At 33.2% G+C, this 22499-nt stretch overlaps 1 protein-coding gene across 4 annotated transcripts in view; it reads right to left on the reverse strand.

Moving 5' to 3' along the window:
* SLC4A10 (solute carrier family 4, sodium bicarbonate transporter, member 10) overlaps positions 1-22499 on the reverse strand; it is a 379697-nt gene that overhangs the window by 114964 nt on the left and 242234 nt on the right. For 2 of the 4 annotated variants that reach the window (XM_011947100.1, XM_011947101.1), the window contains exons 5-8: positions 19656-19816; positions 12063-12251; positions 3045-3136; positions 1479-1568 (exon numbers count right to left, since the gene is read on the reverse strand). In XM_011947100.1, the coding sequence (XP_011802490.1) occupies positions 1479-1568; positions 3045-3136; positions 12063-12251; positions 19656-19816 (532 nt within the window). The remainder of the gene's footprint in view (positions 1-1478; positions 1569-3044; positions 3137-12062; positions 12252-19655; positions 19817-22499) is intronic. The other 2 variants (XM_011947103.1, XM_011947102.1) reach the window with 1 other exon arrangement.

The following is a 22499-nucleotide window of genomic DNA, read 5'->3' on the forward strand; positions in this document are numbered from 1 at the left end:
AAAAACAGGTCTATGCTGTTAAGTAAAAGAGAGATTGACACGGAGGTCAAAAGAAATAGCATTTATATAGGAAACAAAGAAATACGACTCGCATACACTGAATCAGAGAGGGCTATTCAGGGCAGCCCTGAATAGCATCCCGTAAGGCAAGGGCAGGAGAGGTTTTTTATAAGGGATTTCCACAAAAAGTTGTTTTCGGAGGCAGTTCATTGGCTGGGCGGAAATCATCTATCGCAAGCCCATTCTGATTGGTTAGTTCATTAGGGTACTCCCAGCTAAGAGATGTTGAGGTGGATTATGACTTCAGTTGTTAGCCAAACCGAGTGGCACATTCTGCGATTTGACCTTCAGCAAGTGTGAGTGCGATCCTCCCACGGTCTCCCGACTCCACTTTAAAAAGCCTTAGCTGTAGCTGCATCATTTTCTTTCACGATCTTTACATAATTCCTTCCCTCCCCTTCTCCTGCACACTCACGAATGAAAGCTGGGGAAGTGCAGGGAGCTGGGGTTTTGGGGTGGGAGGTGTTGTCTCCTCCTCTGAGGCCTGATGAGATAACTGACAGCTGGGGCGGGACAAGGTCAGGGCCAGGTGTTGGGCAAGGTTGGGTAGGTGTCTGTGTCCCTGGAGGTCAGGAACAGAGGGAGCAAGGAAAGGAGGGAGGGGCCTGGCCTTGGAGGAGTAGGTGGAGGCCTCTGGAAATGGCCAGGGACACTGGGGAGTCACAGCTGGGCAGAGGACAGGCTGTGATCGGAGGACTGCTGAGGCAAATCCCAGCTGACCTAGCTGGCCCGGTGGCCCCGGCACTGCTGGAAGCTCCCTGGAAATCATTCCTTCCTTAGCCTCTCCTGGAGGGTGAAAGGAAACCGGATTTCCCCAGACAAGGGATACATAGTGGTCCTCAGCTGTGCTGGTGGTCAAGAGCTGCATTGCTCCCACATTTGATGATCAAAACTTAAATTATTTTCTGGCCAGCTGCAGGGGTTCACGCCTGTAATCCCAGCACTCTGCGAGGCCGAGGCAGGTGGATCATTGAGGTCAGGAGTTCAAGACCAGCTTGGCCAACATGGTGAAACCCCATCTCTACTAAAAATACCAAAATTAGCCAGGCGTGGTGGCAGGCACCTGTAATCCCAGCTACTCGGGAGGCTGAGGCATGAATATGGCTTGAACCTGGGAAGTGGAGGTTGCAGTGAACCAAGATTGGGCCACTGTATTCCAGCCTGAGCCACAGAGACAGACACCGTCTCAAAAAAAAAAAAAAAAAAAAAAAAAAAAGAATATCAGAAATTAAATGTATGGCAGTTTGTGACAACTTTTTCCAACTTGCAGATGAATGAAAATGCAATGCTTTGAAAAGATAGTTCTTAGAGTGGCAGATGGAATACATTTGAACTGGCTTAATGTTTGAATCACATGTCTCCATACAGTGAAATGAGCTTTAAACCACTGTAGAAATAGAGCCCAAGTATGCCCTCACCTCTCTCTCTTGCTGGTGTGGAGGTCCTTTTTCATGCCTTTGTTTCATCCCACATGGACTAGTATGCCCCTTTTGTTGGCCTCCCAGTCCCTGCACGCATAATTAACAGACTTAAGCTGGTACACCATGCTCCCACGGAGACTCCGCCAGGCACCAGAGGGAGAGCATGCACATAACTAGATCTAGATTATTTAGGCATTGTCAGAGGGATTCTGAAACAGGTCCAAGGAGCTGATCACTACTTCTACTGCTTTCACGCATTCCCACTTCCTCCCACTACTACAATTATTACCAGTGCTAAGGGCTTTATTAAAATATTACTCTGAGTTACTTCTATTTCAGCCACTCAGATAAAGAGAATTGTTAACCTGCCATATTTTCACCAAGTATCAAAACTCCTCTTTTGCATTGTCTTTATTTATTTATTTATTTTGAGATGGGGTCTCACTCCATCACCCAGGCCGGAGTGCAGTGACATGACCTCAGTTCACTGCAACCTCTGCCTCCTGGGCTCAAGCAATCCTCCCACCTCAGCCTCCCAAGTGGCTGGAACCACAGGCACGTGCCGCCACACCCAGCTAGAAACTCTTCTTTTCTACTCAACTGTTACTTTGCCATAGCTTGCAATGGCACATATACAATGTCAGAAATTTGCTAATCAAAATCACATTATTGTCATTGACTCATTTTCTAAGAATACATTCAAGTTAATGATTTCATTTCAGTTGTCTCCAATTAGATGTATCCCTCAACACAGTCAGTTCTTAATATGTTTTTATTTAAAATTCTGCTCAGTTTTACTACGTCCTTCTAGGAGTTCCTTACAGTAATGACTTTTCCTTGATTACATTAACAATTCAGTTTTATATTATGATTTGCTTTCCCACAAATAGAGGAAAAGTGATTTTGAACACAAACTAGCCAAAGTTTTTAAACAATAGATTAAACTTGGCTGGGCGGGGTGGCTCATGCCTGTAATCCCAGCACTTTGAGAGGCTGAGGCAGATGGATCACCTGAGGTCAGGAGTTCAAGACCAGCCTGGCCAAGATGGTGAAATCCCGTCTCTACTAAAAATACAAATATTAGCCAGACACAGTGGCACACGCCTGTAATCCCAGCTACTCGGGAGGCTGAGGCGTGAGAATCGCTTGAACCCAGGAGGCAGAGGTTGCAGTGAGTTGAGATTGCGCCATTGCACTCCAGCCTGGGTGACAGAGCGAGACTGTCTCAAACAAAGAACAACAAAAACAAACAAACAAAAACAGATTAAACTTCTGTTAAATTCCCTGTGAAGCCCAGTTATTCTTTTTATTGGAAGAGATAACATTATACCAAGTGGCTGAAACATGAATACTATGCATAAAACTCACAGGTTCAGGTTTTTTTTTTTGAATAGGCAAAATGTTACATGTGGACTTAATGCTAACATTATCTGTAACAATATCAAGCTTTGACAAGAAACACAAAAAGTGCATGCAAAATATTGTGTCAACACGTCTTAAAATGGGTAGTAATTTCTAGTAGTAATTTAGCAACTTATTTAGATGAGAGGAAGAAAAGCTCACCTTGCTAAAGTCAACAGTGCTGTTTTCTCTGCTAACATCATTTTTATTTTCAACACAGGCTGGAGCAGACTGAGGAGAAACAACCTGACCTGCTAAAAGAGATTGTTGTGACAGAATACAATTACTTACATAGTTGTAGACATACTGAGTGAAATACGCACTTCAATTAAACTAGACTAACAGGTTTCTTAATGAATTTATGATGTAAGCATGAAGGGTCAATATAAATAGTTCTATATTAATACAAACATTCTTATTATCAGTTACAGTTAGAAATGGGAGAATTCAGTAAAAAATTAAACCAATTTTCAGATAAAAACTCTAAAAGATTATTTTCAATAAGGATTACATACAAAAATATGTAAATATTACCAGGATTTTGAAGTATCATTGATTTCTAGATTTCAACCAAAACTAATGGTATATATAAAAAGACAAGATAGACATCTGTTAAGATTTAAGCTCAGCCTGAAGAATTTAAAATGTAAAGCATTAAAAACGATGGATATTTATCTGAAAAATACACAGTATATTTTTAGGTTTTATTGCATCTAAAAAGCCAAACCAATGAAAAAAAGTTCTTTGGCAATAACTCTTACAGTCTATATAAGGGGTTCGGTTAGAAATACCTTTATTTCACACAGTATGAACACTATGGATATGATTTTATGCCTCTGATTATTCTATTATATAAGCATACTGATATTAGCCTGTGATATAAGATAAAAACTTGAATTGTATTAGTTTTGCATTAACACTAAACTAAAACATAATTATCTTGTAGTTCTTTTCCCTATTATAGGGAAGATGATGAGAGTTCAATGGATAGTAGCACTGGGAGTGTGGCAATGACTAGAAAGGGTTAAATTCCATTATTCACTAAATATGAAACATTGTTTGCAGTAAATCATATTAAATTTGTTCATAGCAATGCAATGAAAATTAAACACCTCCCACCTTTATTGTTTTTTTTTTCTGTGAAATGAATAATGACAATTCAAATTTGAAGCCTTGCGCATATTTATGATAATAACTCAATGACTCAAAATAGTGCTTTTATTCACATCAATTGTAGATGTTAGAAACACTCTCTCTGCCTGGCTCTTCTCTCTACCTACCTAAATCCCAACTTTATTCTAAATTCACCTTTAGTGTCATCTCTGATCACTTTGGTCTCTGTCTGAACTTCTCTAAGCTCCCAGTGCAAATGCAAAAACCCCCACAAAAACCCTTTCCTTTAAATTCTCTCCCGAAAGTCCACTTATTCTTTGTTACCTAGAAATTAACAACTGGGGTTAAAAATACTAATTATTTACTTTCAAAAATTACTATAAGTTTGCTTTTCAGACTAGTAAGCCTCTCAAGCAGGGGTCATTTATTAATAGGAATAATTGTACAGTTTAAAGTTGTTTTAATGCCAGAAAGTAATAGGCTTAATATTCTTCTAGAACTTAAGGATTTCACTACTTTCATTAAAAAATGTAAAATAATGTATTTGGAGAAGATGAAAATAAAATGACTTTTTAAAAAAAGTTCACCTCAAATCATGTTCACAAATTCTGATTATAGCATATTCTAGGTAAATACATAAACTTCAGATAAATGTCATACAAGCTACATAAATTATTTTCATTCTCCCATTTCTAACCGCAATGTGCAGCTATGACTGTGAACTGTTCATTAGCAGCCATTCAATTTACCATTCTCAAAATAATAACTGTAGTTTTAAAAAAACCTTTTACATAATGCATTTGTGCTAACAGATGTCTTCAATCACCAGTTTCACATCATTTCTCCATATTTTAAAGAGTTAGAACATTAGATATATTTAAAATTAAATTTATTGAATGTTCTGTAAAATTGAGTGGTGAAATTCAAGTCATGGATAAATTAAATACACATATATCTGCTTTCTTATAATAAATCATTTCATGTGGTATAAATCTACATGGAAGAACAATTATTTAGGTCTATCACCAAACACATACAAAACAAAAGTCAACCCAGTGCAAAGTCATTAACTTTGAAGAGATTAAATTTTGAATTGGATAGAAAATATGTGGAACTTAAAATTTGAACAAATTGAATACATTATGTTTTCATTTGTATACTTTAAGTAGAGCATTTCATAAATTACCTTCAGCTCAGGCAGTATGTTTAAAATATTAACACTTGTATTTCTCCTTGTAAATAATTACAGTAATTAATAACTAATATTTATGTAATAATTATAATAAGTAATATATTTTGAGATTTATTGTATGCTACTCTTGTTCTAAAATAAGAACAATTTTATAAAATATTACTTTATAAGGTTGATAATGAACAAGGGATTTAGAAATTATTTTTTATAAATATTTTAATTGATGTTGATAATGACCTAGTTGAGAGTTTAACTAGCAGGAGACACATCAGATGACAGTAAACTTCTTGCTAGTCCTAGATTCTAGATATGTCTATAGAATGTATGCTAATATAAAAAGTCACGAAAACTAGCCTATGACAGACAAAAAGACCAAAACTTGTATATCTTTTATATTTCAGAGCAGTAGTTAAATAATAGGAGTTAATATTCATAGTTAAATATATTTAATCACATCAAAAGTCCTGCAAAGTTTAAATAGCATTTCAAATCTTGTTATTATTTCTTGTCTATTATTTCCAAAAATGTAAGTTAATTTGCTAAAGTTGAAACAATACACTTTAAATGTGTATATCCTCAAGGCAGTTTTCACAACTTGGTAGTATATTGAACAATGAGCAGATACTATTTAAAAATTAACCTAACAAGTTTGATTTGGGTTATTTTGAAAAAATAGAAGTCTTTTAAAAAGTTTAACATTTTATTTGCTGTATATATAAAACTAATATTCATGCGTGAATTATAGCATATAGAACGAATTGAAACCTCATAAATTAAAAATAATTTTATAGTTCTATTATCAATTGTAATCATTGTTTAAATATATTTTTCTTTATGCCAATTAGTTTATGCCAATTATTACCACCTTTCAGAAGAAGATGATGGATTAAATTTCAAAATTAATTTCATTAACTGAAATGCTATTACATAAGAAGAATCAATAAAATCAGATTTTGGAAGGGCATCTCTTATTTTCTTGCTGATGTCTAAGGCAATAGTGGTTCACAGAATGACAATTTTCAGGTACAGATTTATCTTCAGCCAGAAGTGAATATTTTCCTAATAGAATAACAAAGAATTTGCTAGGATATTTTCCCCTCACGGAAAAAATTAGTATAAGGTTAGGATTTAGCACTCATATATGTGTGAAAGCTTTATGAATGTTAATTGTATACAGTAATTTTTTTAAAGTGCTACACCACAGTACTTACAAACAAATGCTTTTTACCTGTTTCTTTATATTATCTTTGTCCACTGATCACTGCCCATATTATTTGCTATAAATGAATGTCACTGCAATGTTTAATTATTTCTGTTTTTATAATACATACATAATTTTGAGGCACGAGGATAACTATGAAAAAGACATTAATTGAGTAATCGTATTATATTCAGGGTAAGTTATTTAAAAACTGATGAAAAGTGGATATCACTAAGGTTAACTGGTATCTGTGACTATTTAAATGTAAATGGAAACATTTGAGAAACCTAATATCTTCTTTGCTATTTATTAAATACATTTTTCTGACCTGTTAAACTCAAGAGTTCTTCACCTTAAATCAAAATTTCGAATATTTGACATCTTATCAATTAAGATATATATTATATAGTATTCATATTAGCACCTGTTTGAATTACTTTTCCTTGAGTTATGAATTCATTTTTTTCCTCTGAGCCTTCATGGAGGGATCATATGTGTCAGATAAAAATTATTATGGACCATGTATTTTTCTAGGGCAAATTATAATAGATATGGGGCTAGCATAGGAGAAAACTGAGAGTATTTTGAGTAAATACTAACTAGAAAAATGAAGCTGTTTTTCTGCTTGTTACACCATATATTTTTCACTAAGTGTATTATGAGACTGGCAAAGTCATTTTCTTTATCATAAAGTTGTAGGGAAAGAACATGAGATTACATCAAAAGTACTATTTTATGACTTTAAGTAATAGCAGTATTATTAAAGCACCTCATTATTGGGGAAAAAAAGGTACATTCTCAAAAACCCTGTTGAGTATTATATTAACTCATTTGTCTTTAGCTATAGCTCTCTTCTTCTTTAAGTAAAGTATGCACATATGTATTAAAAAACAGCAGCTTAGCAACTTTTAAATTTATCTTTGGCCAAATTCATATCAATAGAATATATTGCATAAATGTATCATTATTTTCTACTGCTTAATCCACTGTAAATTACGTGCACTAGAAGGAAACTGGGATGAAGACATGGAGGTACATTACTATTAACCTAGAGACCAAGCTGGTTTACACTACCTCAGAAACCTTCAACGCATTTAGAGTACCCAAAGGGTAGGAGATGAGGGAGTACAGAGATGAGATGAGCCTGTTAGAGACAGACATAAGACAGAGCAAAATAAAGAAATATAAAGATGAATGACAAAGTTACATACATGTGTAACAATACATTTATTCATGGGAATAGAAAACATAAAGAAAGAAGGGCTAAATATTTAGAAAATGCTGATTAGGTGAGCTACACTTCAACAACATGAAAAGTATGCAAACAATTAAACTTGGAGAAAAATTAGTGTGCCTGAAAATAATTAATGCAATATAAGAAATAACAAATCCAAACACATCATACTAGAATTATGTTCGCTCTTAAGATCTAGTCTTGACATTCCAAAACTGTAATGACAATATAGCCTCTGGGCAGGCCCATCAGTTGTGTCAACAATGTCATCTTGATTTTCTTGGAAGAGTAGAAAATATCATATTTATTAAATAATGTTTAATTATTTAATATACACAAATGTTTTAATAAGTTTCTCTCAAGCAATCTTAAGAATTATTATTCTAGCTTCATTTTTTCTTCAAAGGTAGAACATTATGAGGGATAAATTTTAAACCTTGAATATCTTATTTATGAGACCATTGTATTAAAAAAGCAAGAAAGCATTTCTTAATATCTAATACGAAAGACATAATATCTAAATACATAAAGACAACATGCATCTGAAAATTAAAAGTACAGCATTTGTAAAAGAAGTAACTATAATGTAATAGATCTGATTTCCAAAAGTATAAATAAATATTATGCACAATATATATGTGTACATTGCTTTAAGGGCTGAAATCTACCTAGGCATAAAGAGTGAACTTTATGTCCCATCCTCCCAAGTCTAACTGTTTTTCAGTAAACTATGGCATTGAACAGTAGTTAGAGACTTTCTGCACTGTAACTCCTTTTGAGATCCTAAATAAAAGGTACAACTGGAAAGTATTCAGATTATGAGAGACAAAAGATATGTGAAGAAAAACAAACAGAGTTAGAAATTATTAGTAAAGGACAGAGCAGAATAAAGACACCCTGTACTTAATGAAACTAATAATTCCAAATTATCTTCAAACATATAAAAATTATCATAAGGAGAATAATATTTTATAATAGATTTATAATCCCAGTGTCTCAAAAGGTAATTGAATACATGACCTAAATGATAAAAACAGATACTGATAAATTTTGCCTTCTAGATCACTTAACACAAAAGTCTTATTTTTAGTTTTAGAAAATCTTCCTAGTCCAAATAATTATTTTAATATTTTCAATATATTTATCTTGACTGTTTTACCATCCATACCCTTTTCAGGGTGCTAATGTCAAAGTAGATATTATTTTTCTATTATTTTTGCTGTTGTTTTGCCAAATGTAACTGTCACTTTTTATTGAAACATCAAAATCAGACATTTCTCACAGTTTTGATGCTTAATGAAAAGTGAAAGTTAAACACAGCATGGTGGCATTAAAAATGCATGGTGAATCCATAGCATCCTTCACATTAGCCCTGAAGAGAATGTGGAATACCAAGAAAAGTCAACTAGTGTGTTTTGAGATGAGACTGACAAATTATCACAAATCACTAAAAAAGGAATGGACAAAGAATGGTAGACTTGGGAAGGAGAAGAGCAAGGAAATGCACTATTTTATTAATCTAATCTATAAAACAGGGAAGACCCCATTTGAAATACAGTGTCTGAATGTTTAAACCCAGAGAGCACTACTAACAAGGTAACATGCTCAAGACAAAAGTCAATTAAGGAAGTAGAAACTTTATTCTACATGACTCTTTCAGGCTTATCTACATAAGCTTCCGTTTGTTTTTGAGACAATTTCAGCACGTTAAACAAGAAACGGGGACTTATTTCTACCACTATGCTTAGGGAGGAAAATGTGTTCTGTTTTAAAGTTTCTGGAAAAATCTTTGCCCTATTTAATTTCTATTCTATAATCTTTTCTTAAAAAGTTCATCTTTTTGCATAATGGATTTTACTAAGGATTTTAAAAAAATTAATAGTATTACCTTTACTTTTTTGATGTTTTGAAATCCTTTTGCATCTCTCTGAACTATTGCACAAAAATTTAAATCTAGATTGCATATTTAGAACAGAATGTCCACTTTATATTTATGGCTATTAATTTCAATTTGTTTATATATCTAGAGTTTGTCAGGCCTTAGAGTTCACAAGTAGATTGAGAACCTCAGCAGTAAAGGTCTTTCATACTTTTTTCATTTTTGGGTAGGAGATTTATTTCTAAATTGGTGAAGTCTATACATATTTTCAGAATTCTCAACACACATAATTATGCAAAGTGTGTGAGGAAGCAAAACAGAGTCATAAGGAGGTGTTATAAGCTTAGGCTTAGAAAACCACTTCTGACAGCATACTCTACAACAATACTTAATTGGGTATATGAATCTTATTAGAAATGTTTCCAAGTTTTTATTGCCCTTACGTATGCCTCAAAAAGATTTGTATGTGTTCAGATAAAGGCTGATTGTACAGATGGTGACAGAATCACTTCAGAATCACTCAGATTCTGGTTTTCGGGAAAACTAAACTGTTTCTTAAATAAGACAAAAAGCAGGCTCTCAGAAAACCTTGTGACTATATGTAGATTTGTAATTCACAGTTAAAATTCTACCATCTCCTCTTATGTTTAATAGAAGTTTAAAGCAGTAACAAACAGTGTGCCTAGATCTGCATATTACAATAAATCATTGATCCAATAAATTCTATAGCCTCTTACCTCAAAAAAAAAATACCATGAAATTATTGTTAGAGTAAACATTATCTCCAGTGAAATTTATGGTATAAGTTTTAACTAGTTCAAAATGCAAGATCCTTGCCTCTTTGAAGAAACATAACTCTTTCTTAGAGACATATATCTTATTATCTGATTTCTAGCAAAAGTTATGAAGGCAAAAGTTCATTTTTATAAAATCTGCATGCATTCTTAGAAGTTAATTCTTGGGTATATTTTAATAAAGTTTTTGGAATCATGTAGACATAAGCCCATAGCCAAAATTAGTAAATAACTGACTCTGTTTTAACATTGCCATACCAAATAAATACTAGCATTATAAGTATAACAAAAGCACAGCATTTGTAATATGTCTCTTAGAATACAAAAGCCTCGTTTTGTTATCTTATGTATCACTATTTTAAAGCAAATTGTGATTTAGAATAAAATATGTTTTAAATATATGATTTGATTCAAAGCAAGTTATACCTCCTCAGAAGGTTCAGTGGACTCTACAAACACAAGTTGGTATTTACTATAAAGTATTCATAATAATTTTATTGAACTTAATGTGTGCACAACTATAGACTCTTTTATGTAACAAAAATGACTTACATGCAGTCACCGAAAAGTCCCAAAAATCAAATGAGTATTTCAAAAATGATTTTGTCATTAAGAACTGGTTCTATGCGCTGAGACAAAATTACATCTAATCATCTTTATCTATTTAATAAAGCATTTATTCTACTTTTTTATGTATATTTGATTCAGTAGTATGGAAACTGATTAATATGAAGCAAATCTGGAGAAAACTAATTTTCATACATTTTATTTAAGGCATCTCTGAAGCTTTTGAAAATAGGGTGAGATTACATGATATTTCATGCTGTCACTACATGTGCTTTCATCCATTTGTGGAAATCAGTCTTTCCAGTAAAGCATTTGAAAATACTTTTCATTAATTTTTATCTTTTAGAACTGGAAACTTTAAAGCTGATAGAAGTTTAACAAATTCATATCATCTTCATGGTAACTTCATTTTCTTTCATGAGACTAATAGAAAGGATGGATGACAATAGGAGATTCCTAAGCAACTTCCTTAGTGCAAATGATCAGGGGTTAAATAAATGCCAGGAGAGAACAAAAAATATAGGAAAGATAAAAGAGTCCGAAGCATAAATCATAGAAAGTCAAGATTGCTAGGAAACAATGGTGGTCATCTATATTGGTGTATGAAGATGGTCAGTGGGGTGGCTCCATGGACGTTGAAGATGCCACATTACAAACAGCAATGAGCCCTTGAACCGGAATCAGCCATAATGTATGTAAAGTCACAAGCAATGCACTGGCTGGTCTTTTCAATCATTTTCTCTAATGGAATTTGTTAACTATGAGCAACATGAAACCAATATCTTTTTTCCACAAACACTAGATAATGATCATGATTCCTTTAAATGAAAACACCATCTATGGCATAAGTTAAAGCCCCGCATTACATTTTTAGGCTACAGGACAGAGACTAGGACCTTATTTGTTATGCCACAGATGCTCTGTTTAAGTTTTCTGCAGCCAAATCTAAAAGTTTGTGTTTTTTTTTTTATTAAATATTAGTTTTCTTTGTATTTTTTCCTGAACCTTTCAGGAAACTTAAGTTCTTTTTTACAATTTGATGCTTGATAATAAGACTATATCCTCATGTAAAAAGAATTCTACAATAAGCTGAATTTCAAAAAATCATTTTCAAATAAAACAAGTTTTAAAATATTCAGAAGACTTTGATATGTCAGAGACCTATAGTAGACATAAAGAGCACAATAAACAAACATTTACCATTTTTGTCCATGGAATTTGGTTCTGACTGTTTCTTGCCAATATCAGCAAAGGAACGAACAATGGGAATCCTGTTGGTGAGTTTTTTCTGATTCTGATGATGATGTTGTTTCATCAATGCCTCATGGACCCTGTGGCGTACATCTTCATTCAGCTGACCTGAGCTCACTTGTTGGTCAAGAACCATATCTGAAGAGAAAAGGCCAGAAGAAGATGAATACAGCTTTCCTCTAGAACATGTGCCAGCCATGAATCACTGAGTCCAAATATGCAAGCCCTAAACAATATTAGTCATCTTGAAATAGAAATAACTTCTTTAAAAAAATTCCTAAGCATGGTGTTATAAATGGAAATTTATGTTCCATTGTAGAAATGTTGCACAAGAAAGATTTGGGCAAATTTTCATTATAAATCATTCTATTTTAAATATATAATTCTTATGAAGTATTATTTTTCAAAGGGGAATAGTTGTATTGAGAGGAAAGTTCTTTTTTTCTTCATTATTCACACTGATGGGTGGAATAGCTGTAGAGATAATATGAAAATTCATAATGTGTTTGAATTCACAATTCATAATGTGTTTGAATTTGGAAATTTGTTTTATACTTGTATTTTAATATTTTTCCCATTTTCTACTACAGACTAATTTCCTTGTTTCCTCATTAAGTGAACAGAAGTCTATCTGTGAAAATCTGATGCAAAGAGGCCTATGAAGTGATATAGTTACTGAATTTGGAAAATAAACAATTCCGTTTCATATGGCTAGAAAATCAGCCTTTTCTCAAACTTTCCTGGAAACACACACCCTTGAGAATGTGAAATTAAAAAGATATTCTATACCTGCAAAACAAAGACTGGAAGGTGAGATTTCAGAAGTCTATAATTAAGCAGATTATTTACCATACATAGTATCAAAAACGTCAGTAAAGTAGGTAAGCAAAGGTATTTTAAGTTTCTTAGTGATATAAAGATCACATCAGTGAATGCTTGTGTAATCAGTCTGCTTTCTGATTACCAAATATTAACTCTAATTGTTTTTTAGGCATTAATATCTTATGTAAAGCAGATCGCAATGAGCTGCCTTCCACTGCCTTTTTGAGTACAATAAAGGTTTCAAAGTTAGCAGAATGCTCCCTTACCAACAGTATTTTCCTTCAGTGTGAAGCAGAAATGAACTAAGGGACAGATTTGGACCACTTTATGACATTCTAGCTAGATGACTTTGCAAAGTTGAATAACCTCAGTGTCCTTATTTATAAAATGGAGATAATAATATCTATATCACATGTTGGTGCCAAGACTGGCATAAGGCACCTGATGCACTGACTGGAATATTGAGGCTATCAGTAAATATTTCCCAGAACAGGATTTTCTTTGCAATTTTCATTACGTAGATTATGGGTTCCTGGTTTGAAATTTGTGGTGGTTTCAATATATTCATATTTTATAACAGTTTATCAATTAGAGACAAAGCTGGGCTTATCAATAGCAGAAAACCTAAATTAAACTACCTAAAACAATTTTATTGGCTCACATAATAGAAAGATCAAAGTTAGGTTGGCTCTAATTCTGCTTCTCTGTGATTTTGTTAGCTTCCTCCTCCTCTAGGGTAAGCTTTAACCTCAGGCTGATTTTCCTTATGGCCATAAGATGGCTTTCAGCCACAACAAGGAAATATATATTTTTGTTCATATGCAGTGAGAAATATATTTTTTGTGACTTTCTCTTAGATGAGTTATTTTTCACCTGGCCAGGAAAAATTATCCTAAGTCTTACTGACATAGCCCTGCCCATCTTGAACCCCATCACTGGCAAAGGAGATGGTATTCATATTACTGACAGGCTAGTCAAGAACTGCACTTCAATCTAGAGTTAATTTTCTAAACCAGAGATAGACAAGCTCTTTTTGTCCTGAGCCAGATAACAAATATTTTAGGCATTGTAGGCCATCTGATCTCTGTCACAAATACTGAATTTTTCCTTTGTAGCAGGAAAGCAGCCATAGGCAACATGTACACAAATAAACCTGGTTATGCTCCAGTGAAACTTCTTTATGGATGCTGAAACTTGAATTTCATATAATATTCACATCACAACATATTAACTTCTTTTTTATTATTTTTCAACCATTTTAAATATAATCACCATTCTTAGCTCAAATGCCCTATGAAATCAGGCAGTTGGCCATATTTGGCACATGGGATATAGTGTGCTCTATCATTTTTGTGTTTACAATGGAAAGAGGTAGAATGAATATTTGGAAGTCACCCATAATATATACCTGGAATGTTTGAAAGTCAGTCACTATAATTACCTCAAAGGTCCCTTCCAATTCTGAAAATGTATTATACTATAGAATAATATTTAAATCTATTTTTCAGTTCTTTGGAGATCAGTAGTTATAATACCCCTGGGTTAATCTGAAATAAAGGAAATAATAAATTGTCAACATATATGACATTACACTGAAACCTTGCTAAGATGGAAAAATGTATATAAAATATGCATTTACTTCATAATGGAAGTTGTAAAGTAGGTTATTAGAATACCAATATGATATTATTGTAAGGCAGTTCAAATACAAGCCATGATATGAATTCCCAGTTCAATATTCTAGTCAGAATCAAAAGTAATCACATAATAAACCCTGCATATGTTTATGATTTTTAATTTCTATTAAAGCACAATGTTTACAGGCTCAAACACTACAAAACCCATAGATCACTATCTTCACAGTTTTTCAAAGATAAGATTTTTATTTGAAACAGTTATGTAAGGAAAAGTAAATGTTAAAAAACACACTCATCTGTTCATTAGTTATAGAGAAATACACAGCAAACTTCTCCAAAGTATAACTGTATCAAATTATATCTTACTTGTCTGGAAAAAAATTATTCATTTTGCTTAAGAATATAACATACTAGGGTGATATTTAGGTACCAAAAGGAATCTGAATTAGTAATCACTTACATTGTTCTTTTCACCACTACAACATATATCAGTATTAACTTGAAAAGTGTGAAAGAATAATGGACCATAATGACTTTGGGTCCAGAGTGAAGTCCTGCAATCTCAGCAGGTTGTGATGCCTACATAATACAGTCTATTCTGCCCCAGGATCTGGATGATAAACAAAAAAGCAAGAAAAAAAGAAGGACAAATAGGTCACACTCTCATACTCTGCTAACACTAAGCAGGTTCTAGAAAAACTAGTAGCACTATGAGACCATCCTGACCAACATGGTGAGTTCCCGTCTCTACTAAAAATACAAAAAATTAGCTGGGCATCGTGGCGCACGCCTGTAGTCCCCAGTACTTGGGAGACTGAGGCAGGAGAATCGCTTGAGCCCGGGAGGCGGAGGTTGCAGTGAGCTGAGATCGCGCCGCTGCACTCCAGCCCGACGACAGAGCAAGACATCGTCTCAAAAAAGAAAAAGAAAAAAAGAAAAACTAGCAGCACTTGTGGAAAAAGGCCTCAGAGAAATGAAAAATTGTTTTTCATCCTATCAGGTAACTATTTTATCATAACGTATCTTGAATGAAAGCCCCTAGAGGCTATGACATATTGCATATTCTATATAAATCTCTGTCTTTTTGAAGATCATCATATCAATGCTTTGAAAACCCATTTTCTTAACTGTAAAATATATTGGGGGAGGTGTGGGGGGAATATGATATGAAATTCCTAAATTCTGTGGTTTGGTTGCCAGCACTAACAGGGATGTGTGTGCTAAAGGTGTAAACTGTAATAGAATATTTCCTTTCAGACCAAGGATTGTCACAGTATAGGCATGTTAAAAAATATATGGTTATTCCCATACTCCCAAATCTACAGATTACATTCAGTGGAGCAAACTGTAGATTCTTCCTTCAATGAAAGATTTTAAACAACAAAGGTTGTTTAAATGAGTTGGGAGCTATGATTGATAATCTGTCCATGGTACTAACTTTGGTTTGGTTTTAATGTCTTCCTAACTCTCATTGACAGAATTAGGTTAAAGTATACACACACTGCAGAGAGGATATTTCCATCATTAATCTTTATAATGCTTAATTTCAAAGAGATTAACATACACCATAAAATTCCCTGTAATTTATATGAATATAATTCAGAAGCATATTCAATACAATTAATCTCCATATCAGAGTAAATTGTGGTAAGAAGATATACCTGGAGAATTTTGGATTTGAAAAGGTTAAGTAATATTTTGAAGGATAAAGTTTAAATTTATTGAGTTTCCTGAAACATTGGGAAATAGATATATTTTAAATTAACTTTAGCCAAAAGAAAATCCTACTTTAATTATTCCAGAAATTTTTGACAGACCTGCCAGATACAAATGGGATTTTCTGCTACTAAGTCTATGAAAATATCTTAAGGAATTATCCGAGTCTGTTAAAAACATATCAGAACATTGATATAAAAATCCTTGATCATTACAAAACAATATCTGGGTCATATTCATCTAGTAGGAAATGTCTGAAAAACATCAATACCGCAAAGCCTGTGCATTCACAAAGTACTAGGGATTAGAAACCTTAAAGGTAAACTGTGACAGTTAGCTTTTGTAAAACTGAAACTAGTGACTAATGTATGTGAATTATGGCTAACAGAGAAAAATCATGATAAATAAGAGTTGAGGAAAAAGTTTCAGAGCTGACTGTTAATCACTGTGGCCACAAATGATCATGAAACAGAATAAAACAGAAATTATGGTTGGGCACAGTGACTCATGTCTGTAATCCTAGCACTTTGGGAAGTTGAAACAGGTGGACTGATTGAACCCAGGAATTCAAGACCAGCCCTGGCAACATAGTGAGACCGTCATACCCCCAAAATTATGATTATAGGTTAATAAAAAAATTATTTCCATTTCTGCAAAGGTTATCTTTGATAAAGAACTTTCTATTTATCTGTTTATGGTGAAATAGTTTCTTTCCTACTTTATAAGTTGCTTTGATAATAAAACATAATTATGTGAAAATACAAAGTTAGAAGTCTTAAAAACAGAAAGCATGCTTATTTATTTATTACACACTTAGTAACGCAGCTCAATTTTTATAAAATGAAAATAGGAGTAAGTAAAAAATAAGAATATACTTACAAACTATGGAGAGAAAATATTTTAATGAGATTATGCTGAGGGGATAAATAAGTAACTTTTAAATTTAGTCAAATTATGGTTATCAATGAGAGGAAATCTCTTCTCAGTAATTATTGTAAAGGAACCTAAGGTAATAACGACCAACAGAGATATTTGTAACCATATTTTTCTTTGTGATGTTAGCATTAAACCACTGACATATTCTAAATGTCATTTTACAGGCTGCTCTGCACTGAAAAATGGGACATTCAGGTTGGGTTACTTCAAAGTCAGAAAGATACACACTAATTAGAAGAGCAGAAAGAATACTAAAAGGCTATTTAGGGTATCAAGACGTCAACTGAACTACTTTCACTGTAAGGATAGACTTAGAGAATGTAATTTGCTTGAAAAGGCTAGATTTAACCCAGTTAACCTTCATATATTCTACAGAATTGAGCTTGGGAAAGGGACAGAGTTAGGAAAAAGTCGCATAATTTTAGACAATGAAAGTGAACTAAGGTGATAAAATGAACAGTGTTTTAGTCAAATTACTGGGAGAAAATTTCTTCATAGGAATAACTTTCTGAGGAAAGCATTAGAAATTACATAACTTAAGAAATGTGAAGACTGGCAAAGGTATAAAGGGTATGTTCTGAGGCTAATTTTGCCAGGTGGTAGAATGTGACAGTTTCATTTCCCATTTCAAAATGTATTTGGGTTAATCTATTTTCAAAGGTAGCGCCATCATCAATTTAAGCAGCGAAAATAAACCCCTTAGAGCAAGGCCTCTAACCTTTTAAATCTCAGTTTCTTTCTTTATTAAATAAGGATAACAATAATAACACTAAGAACCAGGTTTGAGTATTAAAAAGATAATTACAAACTTAAGAGATTCCCATACTTCAAAGTACTGTGAAAATCCCGGCTGTTTCATTCCTAATTAAAATATAAAAATGTTTATTGGGTATTAGCAAGACCATATAATGTAAAGCTAAGAAACTGAGCTGGATAGCTAACTACTTCAGCATTCTTAGAGACTTTGTTTATTTCTGAGTTAATCATTTTTTCCATTTTCTCTTGATTTAGTGCAGCTACAGTAGCCTGGATACTTCTGAAAATTATACATATATGTTTAACTTTATAAAGTATTTTAGGCTCTAGTTATGTAATTTAAAGAATAATCTCTTCACAGGTGTTACATGAAACAGAAGAGGACTGCTTATCTTTCCCATTTGGAGCAGTGTGTGTGTGTGCACGCGCGCACCTGTGTGTGTGTTTTAGTTTTTTTGGAATTTTTGTTTAATAAATCATGCCAAAGTATCTTTTAGTACTTACTGTTCTTTTCATATATACTGCAATGCCTATCAGCACCAATGACTAAATCAATAATTCGTAAGGGGATAAATGTGCCATCAAAATTTGGGTGACATTCACTTCAAGACATCTTTTTTTCTTCAGACAGCAGTTGTAGTGTAACAGAAAAGACACTGAGCTTAAAGTCAGGGGCCCCTGGGTGAAATCTAGGTCATGACAATTTTAGAGTTTCTATTTTCTGATTGGAAAATGAGAATGACATCTACTTCATGGGGCTGTTCTGTAGATTAAAGTAGATATGTTATTTTTCTAACATATAATTCTCTTATATATATAACAACGCACATATAGTTTATTTTTCATTTCTATAATGTAATTAAGATACTAAGTTTTGCCACTTCACAAATACATATCATATGGAACAAATTTTATTTTTTCCCAAACTAATAATTTTTAAACTGTCTCTTTTCTTTGTTTGTGTTTTTAAAACCTCCATCAATTATTTCATTTATACTCTTTCAAAACTCATTTCTGTGTTTTTGCATTATTTTGTCTTTACTAAAATATGTTTGTCTTCTGGTCAAAAAATACATGAGTTATTTGACTCAATTTCTGTAATAATAACATTTCCTAAATATAGCTGTCTGTATTATAAGACATCATTGAATTCTAATACTAATCATTCATCAGGTTGTAGTATTTAATTACAAAACAAATCCTAACTGTATCATTTGGCTTCCTCTGGAATTCAAGGGTTTTAATTAAGTTTAAAATAAATGGCCATACTCTTCTGTGTCCATTCTAAACCAACATTTTTCTGTTTATTGAAATTTTTTCATTTGGTTATTTCATGTGTTTGGATATTGAAAATAAGTATCTAGCTTTAAGGGTTTCTCCTTTAATTTTCTAATGGTGAGAGTCTAAATATAATAATGAAAATGAATGGTGAATGGGAATCAAGATATCTAGGTTCTTGTCCTAGACTTGCCACTGCCAACCTAGAGCATATTTCTCTGAGATTCAACTTCTTTTATCTCGAATAACAGGGTAAAAGAAAATGACTTTTAAGGCCTCATACAGTGATTATGAGAATTAGTTTTCCAAAGTTCATACATATATTGAATTATAAGGAAAAGAGAATAACAAAAAAGTAGCTGTACCTATCAAATAGACTAAGGGAGAAAAGATATACCTGCAATTTCTTCTAAAGTGTTGGCATGCATGTCCAGCAACACAGTTCCATTCAGAATACAACTTCTCAACTCAAACAAGCTGTGCAATGAAAGAGTAGCCACATAAGGCTTGCTCCACCTTTCTCCTCCATCTTCCACATCTTCTTCAAACTTCAACCACCTATACAAATAAATATTATCAGCACAGTTTATATTATATTGTAGGTGAATGATCCCTTATCCCAAAAATAAAAGGTTGAAATAGAAAAGTAGTCATATTGTGTCTTGGTTCATAGGTTTTGGAAGGATATAAAAGCTAGTCTAAGCCATTTGGCTTATTTCATTTTAATTCCATTTATCTCATACTCTTTTTGTAATTAAAAAATAATTGAAAATAAAGGAAAACTCATGTTAATTTGTTAACCTGTCTAACTCTGAAGAAACATTTAAATATAAGTGTTTAACCAGTGGTCAAAGCAAATCTTATGTAGCACTAATAAAGAGTGTATCCTTCATGGAAAGTTAATGGTAATTGAAAAGGAAAATGAAAGAATACTTATTTTTCACTGGTGGGAGGTCTTTAACCTGAATATTTTAGTCTCTTGGTAATTTTCTTATAAGATCTTGAGGGAGGCTAGCATAATTTGGGGCCTGTTGTATAGGAAAAATCCTTGTTAGGCTTGCTTGGATGAAAGCTAGTGATAGCAGTCACTTCCTAGGGACTGAATATGTGAGAATTGAGCTCAGACCCCATCCCTGGGTGTTTCTGCCAGGATGGATAATCAGAGAAGAACCTTGATGTCATGATGTCAAACAGGAGACCATTGTCTTCTTGGACCGAAATGAATAGTAATACCTAGATTGTCTGCAAGCAAGATAAATGGAACAGATAAAGAGAAACCAATGATTTCATCGCTCTGGCACAAGCCACTTTATTCTTATCTGTTTAGGAACTTGGTCTCTAATCCTAATAGATGACCAATTTAGGTTCACCATTTCTAATGAACCTTAGCCTAAATATTCTTGCCTACCTCCATCTTCACCATTTCCCTCATTTCTTTTCTCCATAGTCATTTTTGACCCCAATTTCTCTCTCCAAGCAATATCATTCAAATCCTCTATATGATATTATATTATTATTTTGTATAACAAAATGATACAATTTCAACACAGGACAAATATGTGGGAGTAAGTAGTTAGGGAATCAAGTGGATTAGCCAAAAGTAACTAACCAAAAGAGCCAGTCAGAATGATTAATGTCCAGAGTAGTAAGAGACATCAGGAAAGCTATGGATCTATCTCTAGTGTTTAGGAAGCAAAAAGAAAAAAAAAAGTCAGAAAGTGAAAAGGAAACCAATAGAAAAGAATACTTATACCTGTCAAAACTTACAGTCAGACAAGAATAGCAATGCCATATTGAAAAGGCTTACATTTAAGTCACTAATCACCAACAGTATCTCTTCAAGGCTGGACATTTTATAGAACATTTTTGTCTACACAAAAAGTTTTCATATTAGTTATTCTTAAAGTTTTTCAGTCCTAAACAGGGCCATAATACCTCATAAATCATGTGATGGTAATATCATGTCATAACTGGTTCTCCCTCTCTTCTTAGGAAAGAGTAGAATATCACTACCTGGCTTCCTTTTAACTGGGTGAGTCCATGTCTGTGATTAATTCTGGAAATGGGGTGGGAATAGAAATTATGTGTGTGTCACTTCCAGACTGGAGTATTTAATTGCCAAGAGGATATCCTCTGGAGCTCACCCTTTCCTTGACATGCAGCAAGCAAAAGTTCAAGATGAAGGCTGATCTATCAGCTGAGGTTTCTAAGTTACTACTTAATACAACAAACAGATGAGCAAAACCCCAATGATCCATGATGGACATGAATTGTGAGCCATAAACAAAAGAGTTTAAGCCACTGAGATTGCAGGATATTTTTATAGCATAATTTAGCCTATCCCAACTGACTTAGATCATCATTTTAGTTATTCATATCAGCATAAAAATCCTAATCAGAATTAATGGTGAAAGCAAATATGATTTTAATAAATATAATAAATTGTTATTTCTTGTCACATATGAGAATAAGGCCATAGTCACACTACTATTTCAATATCACAAAAGAGCAACCTCTTGGCAGACATTTTACTGCTACAGTATTATATAAAGTGTCTTCAAATAGTTGAGAATAAAAAGAAATGTATATTTTTTCTATACTCTACAGCAAAACCACCTTGCAATAAAAGGAAAGTCTTTTAACTTCTCTGGGTCAGTTTTCGCACAGGTAAAATGGTGAGACAAATTAAACACATTAAATAATTTTCCAGAGATCACCTAGCCAGTGACCTTGTCAAACCAGGATCTAACTCTTAAGTTTTTTTTTTTTTTAATTTTGTTTTTCTTCAGAGTCTGTGCCCATTTCCCACCATAATACAGCAATTTGAACTGAACTTCTAGTGGTTTTCAGCTCAAAGATCTTATGCTAATGCTTATAGCAGAAACAACTGAATTAGCATTGAATTTTCATCCATGTCTGGAGCCAATCTTAAGTTGCAAAATGTTCTTTGTTTTCACTTTTTCTTTCATATTATTCCAATTTGTTTTCTTTATTATCTACTATGCTAGACAAAAATAGATGGTTTTCCTTTGTGAGTAAGACTCAAGCATACTATTCTGTGGAAGGGCTAAAATGAAACTTTCCATAAGGAAGTGGCATCAGGGGAGTGGATACAACTTTTATTAAATCTCCTAATTAAATTATAATCTACTGACACATGCTGTGGATTTCAGATAAAAAGAGCAAAAGGAAGGGAGACTATATAATAGCACGTATGCTGGTGTTATTTTGACTGAAGAAT

The sequence above is a fragment of the Colobus angolensis genome, unplaced genomic scaffold (assembly GCF_000951035.1).
Source record: "Colobus angolensis palliatus isolate OR3802 unplaced genomic scaffold, Cang.pa_1.0 Scaffold259, whole genome shotgun sequence".
NCBI classification, from domain to species: domain Eukaryota; kingdom Metazoa; phylum Chordata; class Mammalia; order Primates; family Cercopithecidae; genus Colobus; species Colobus angolensis.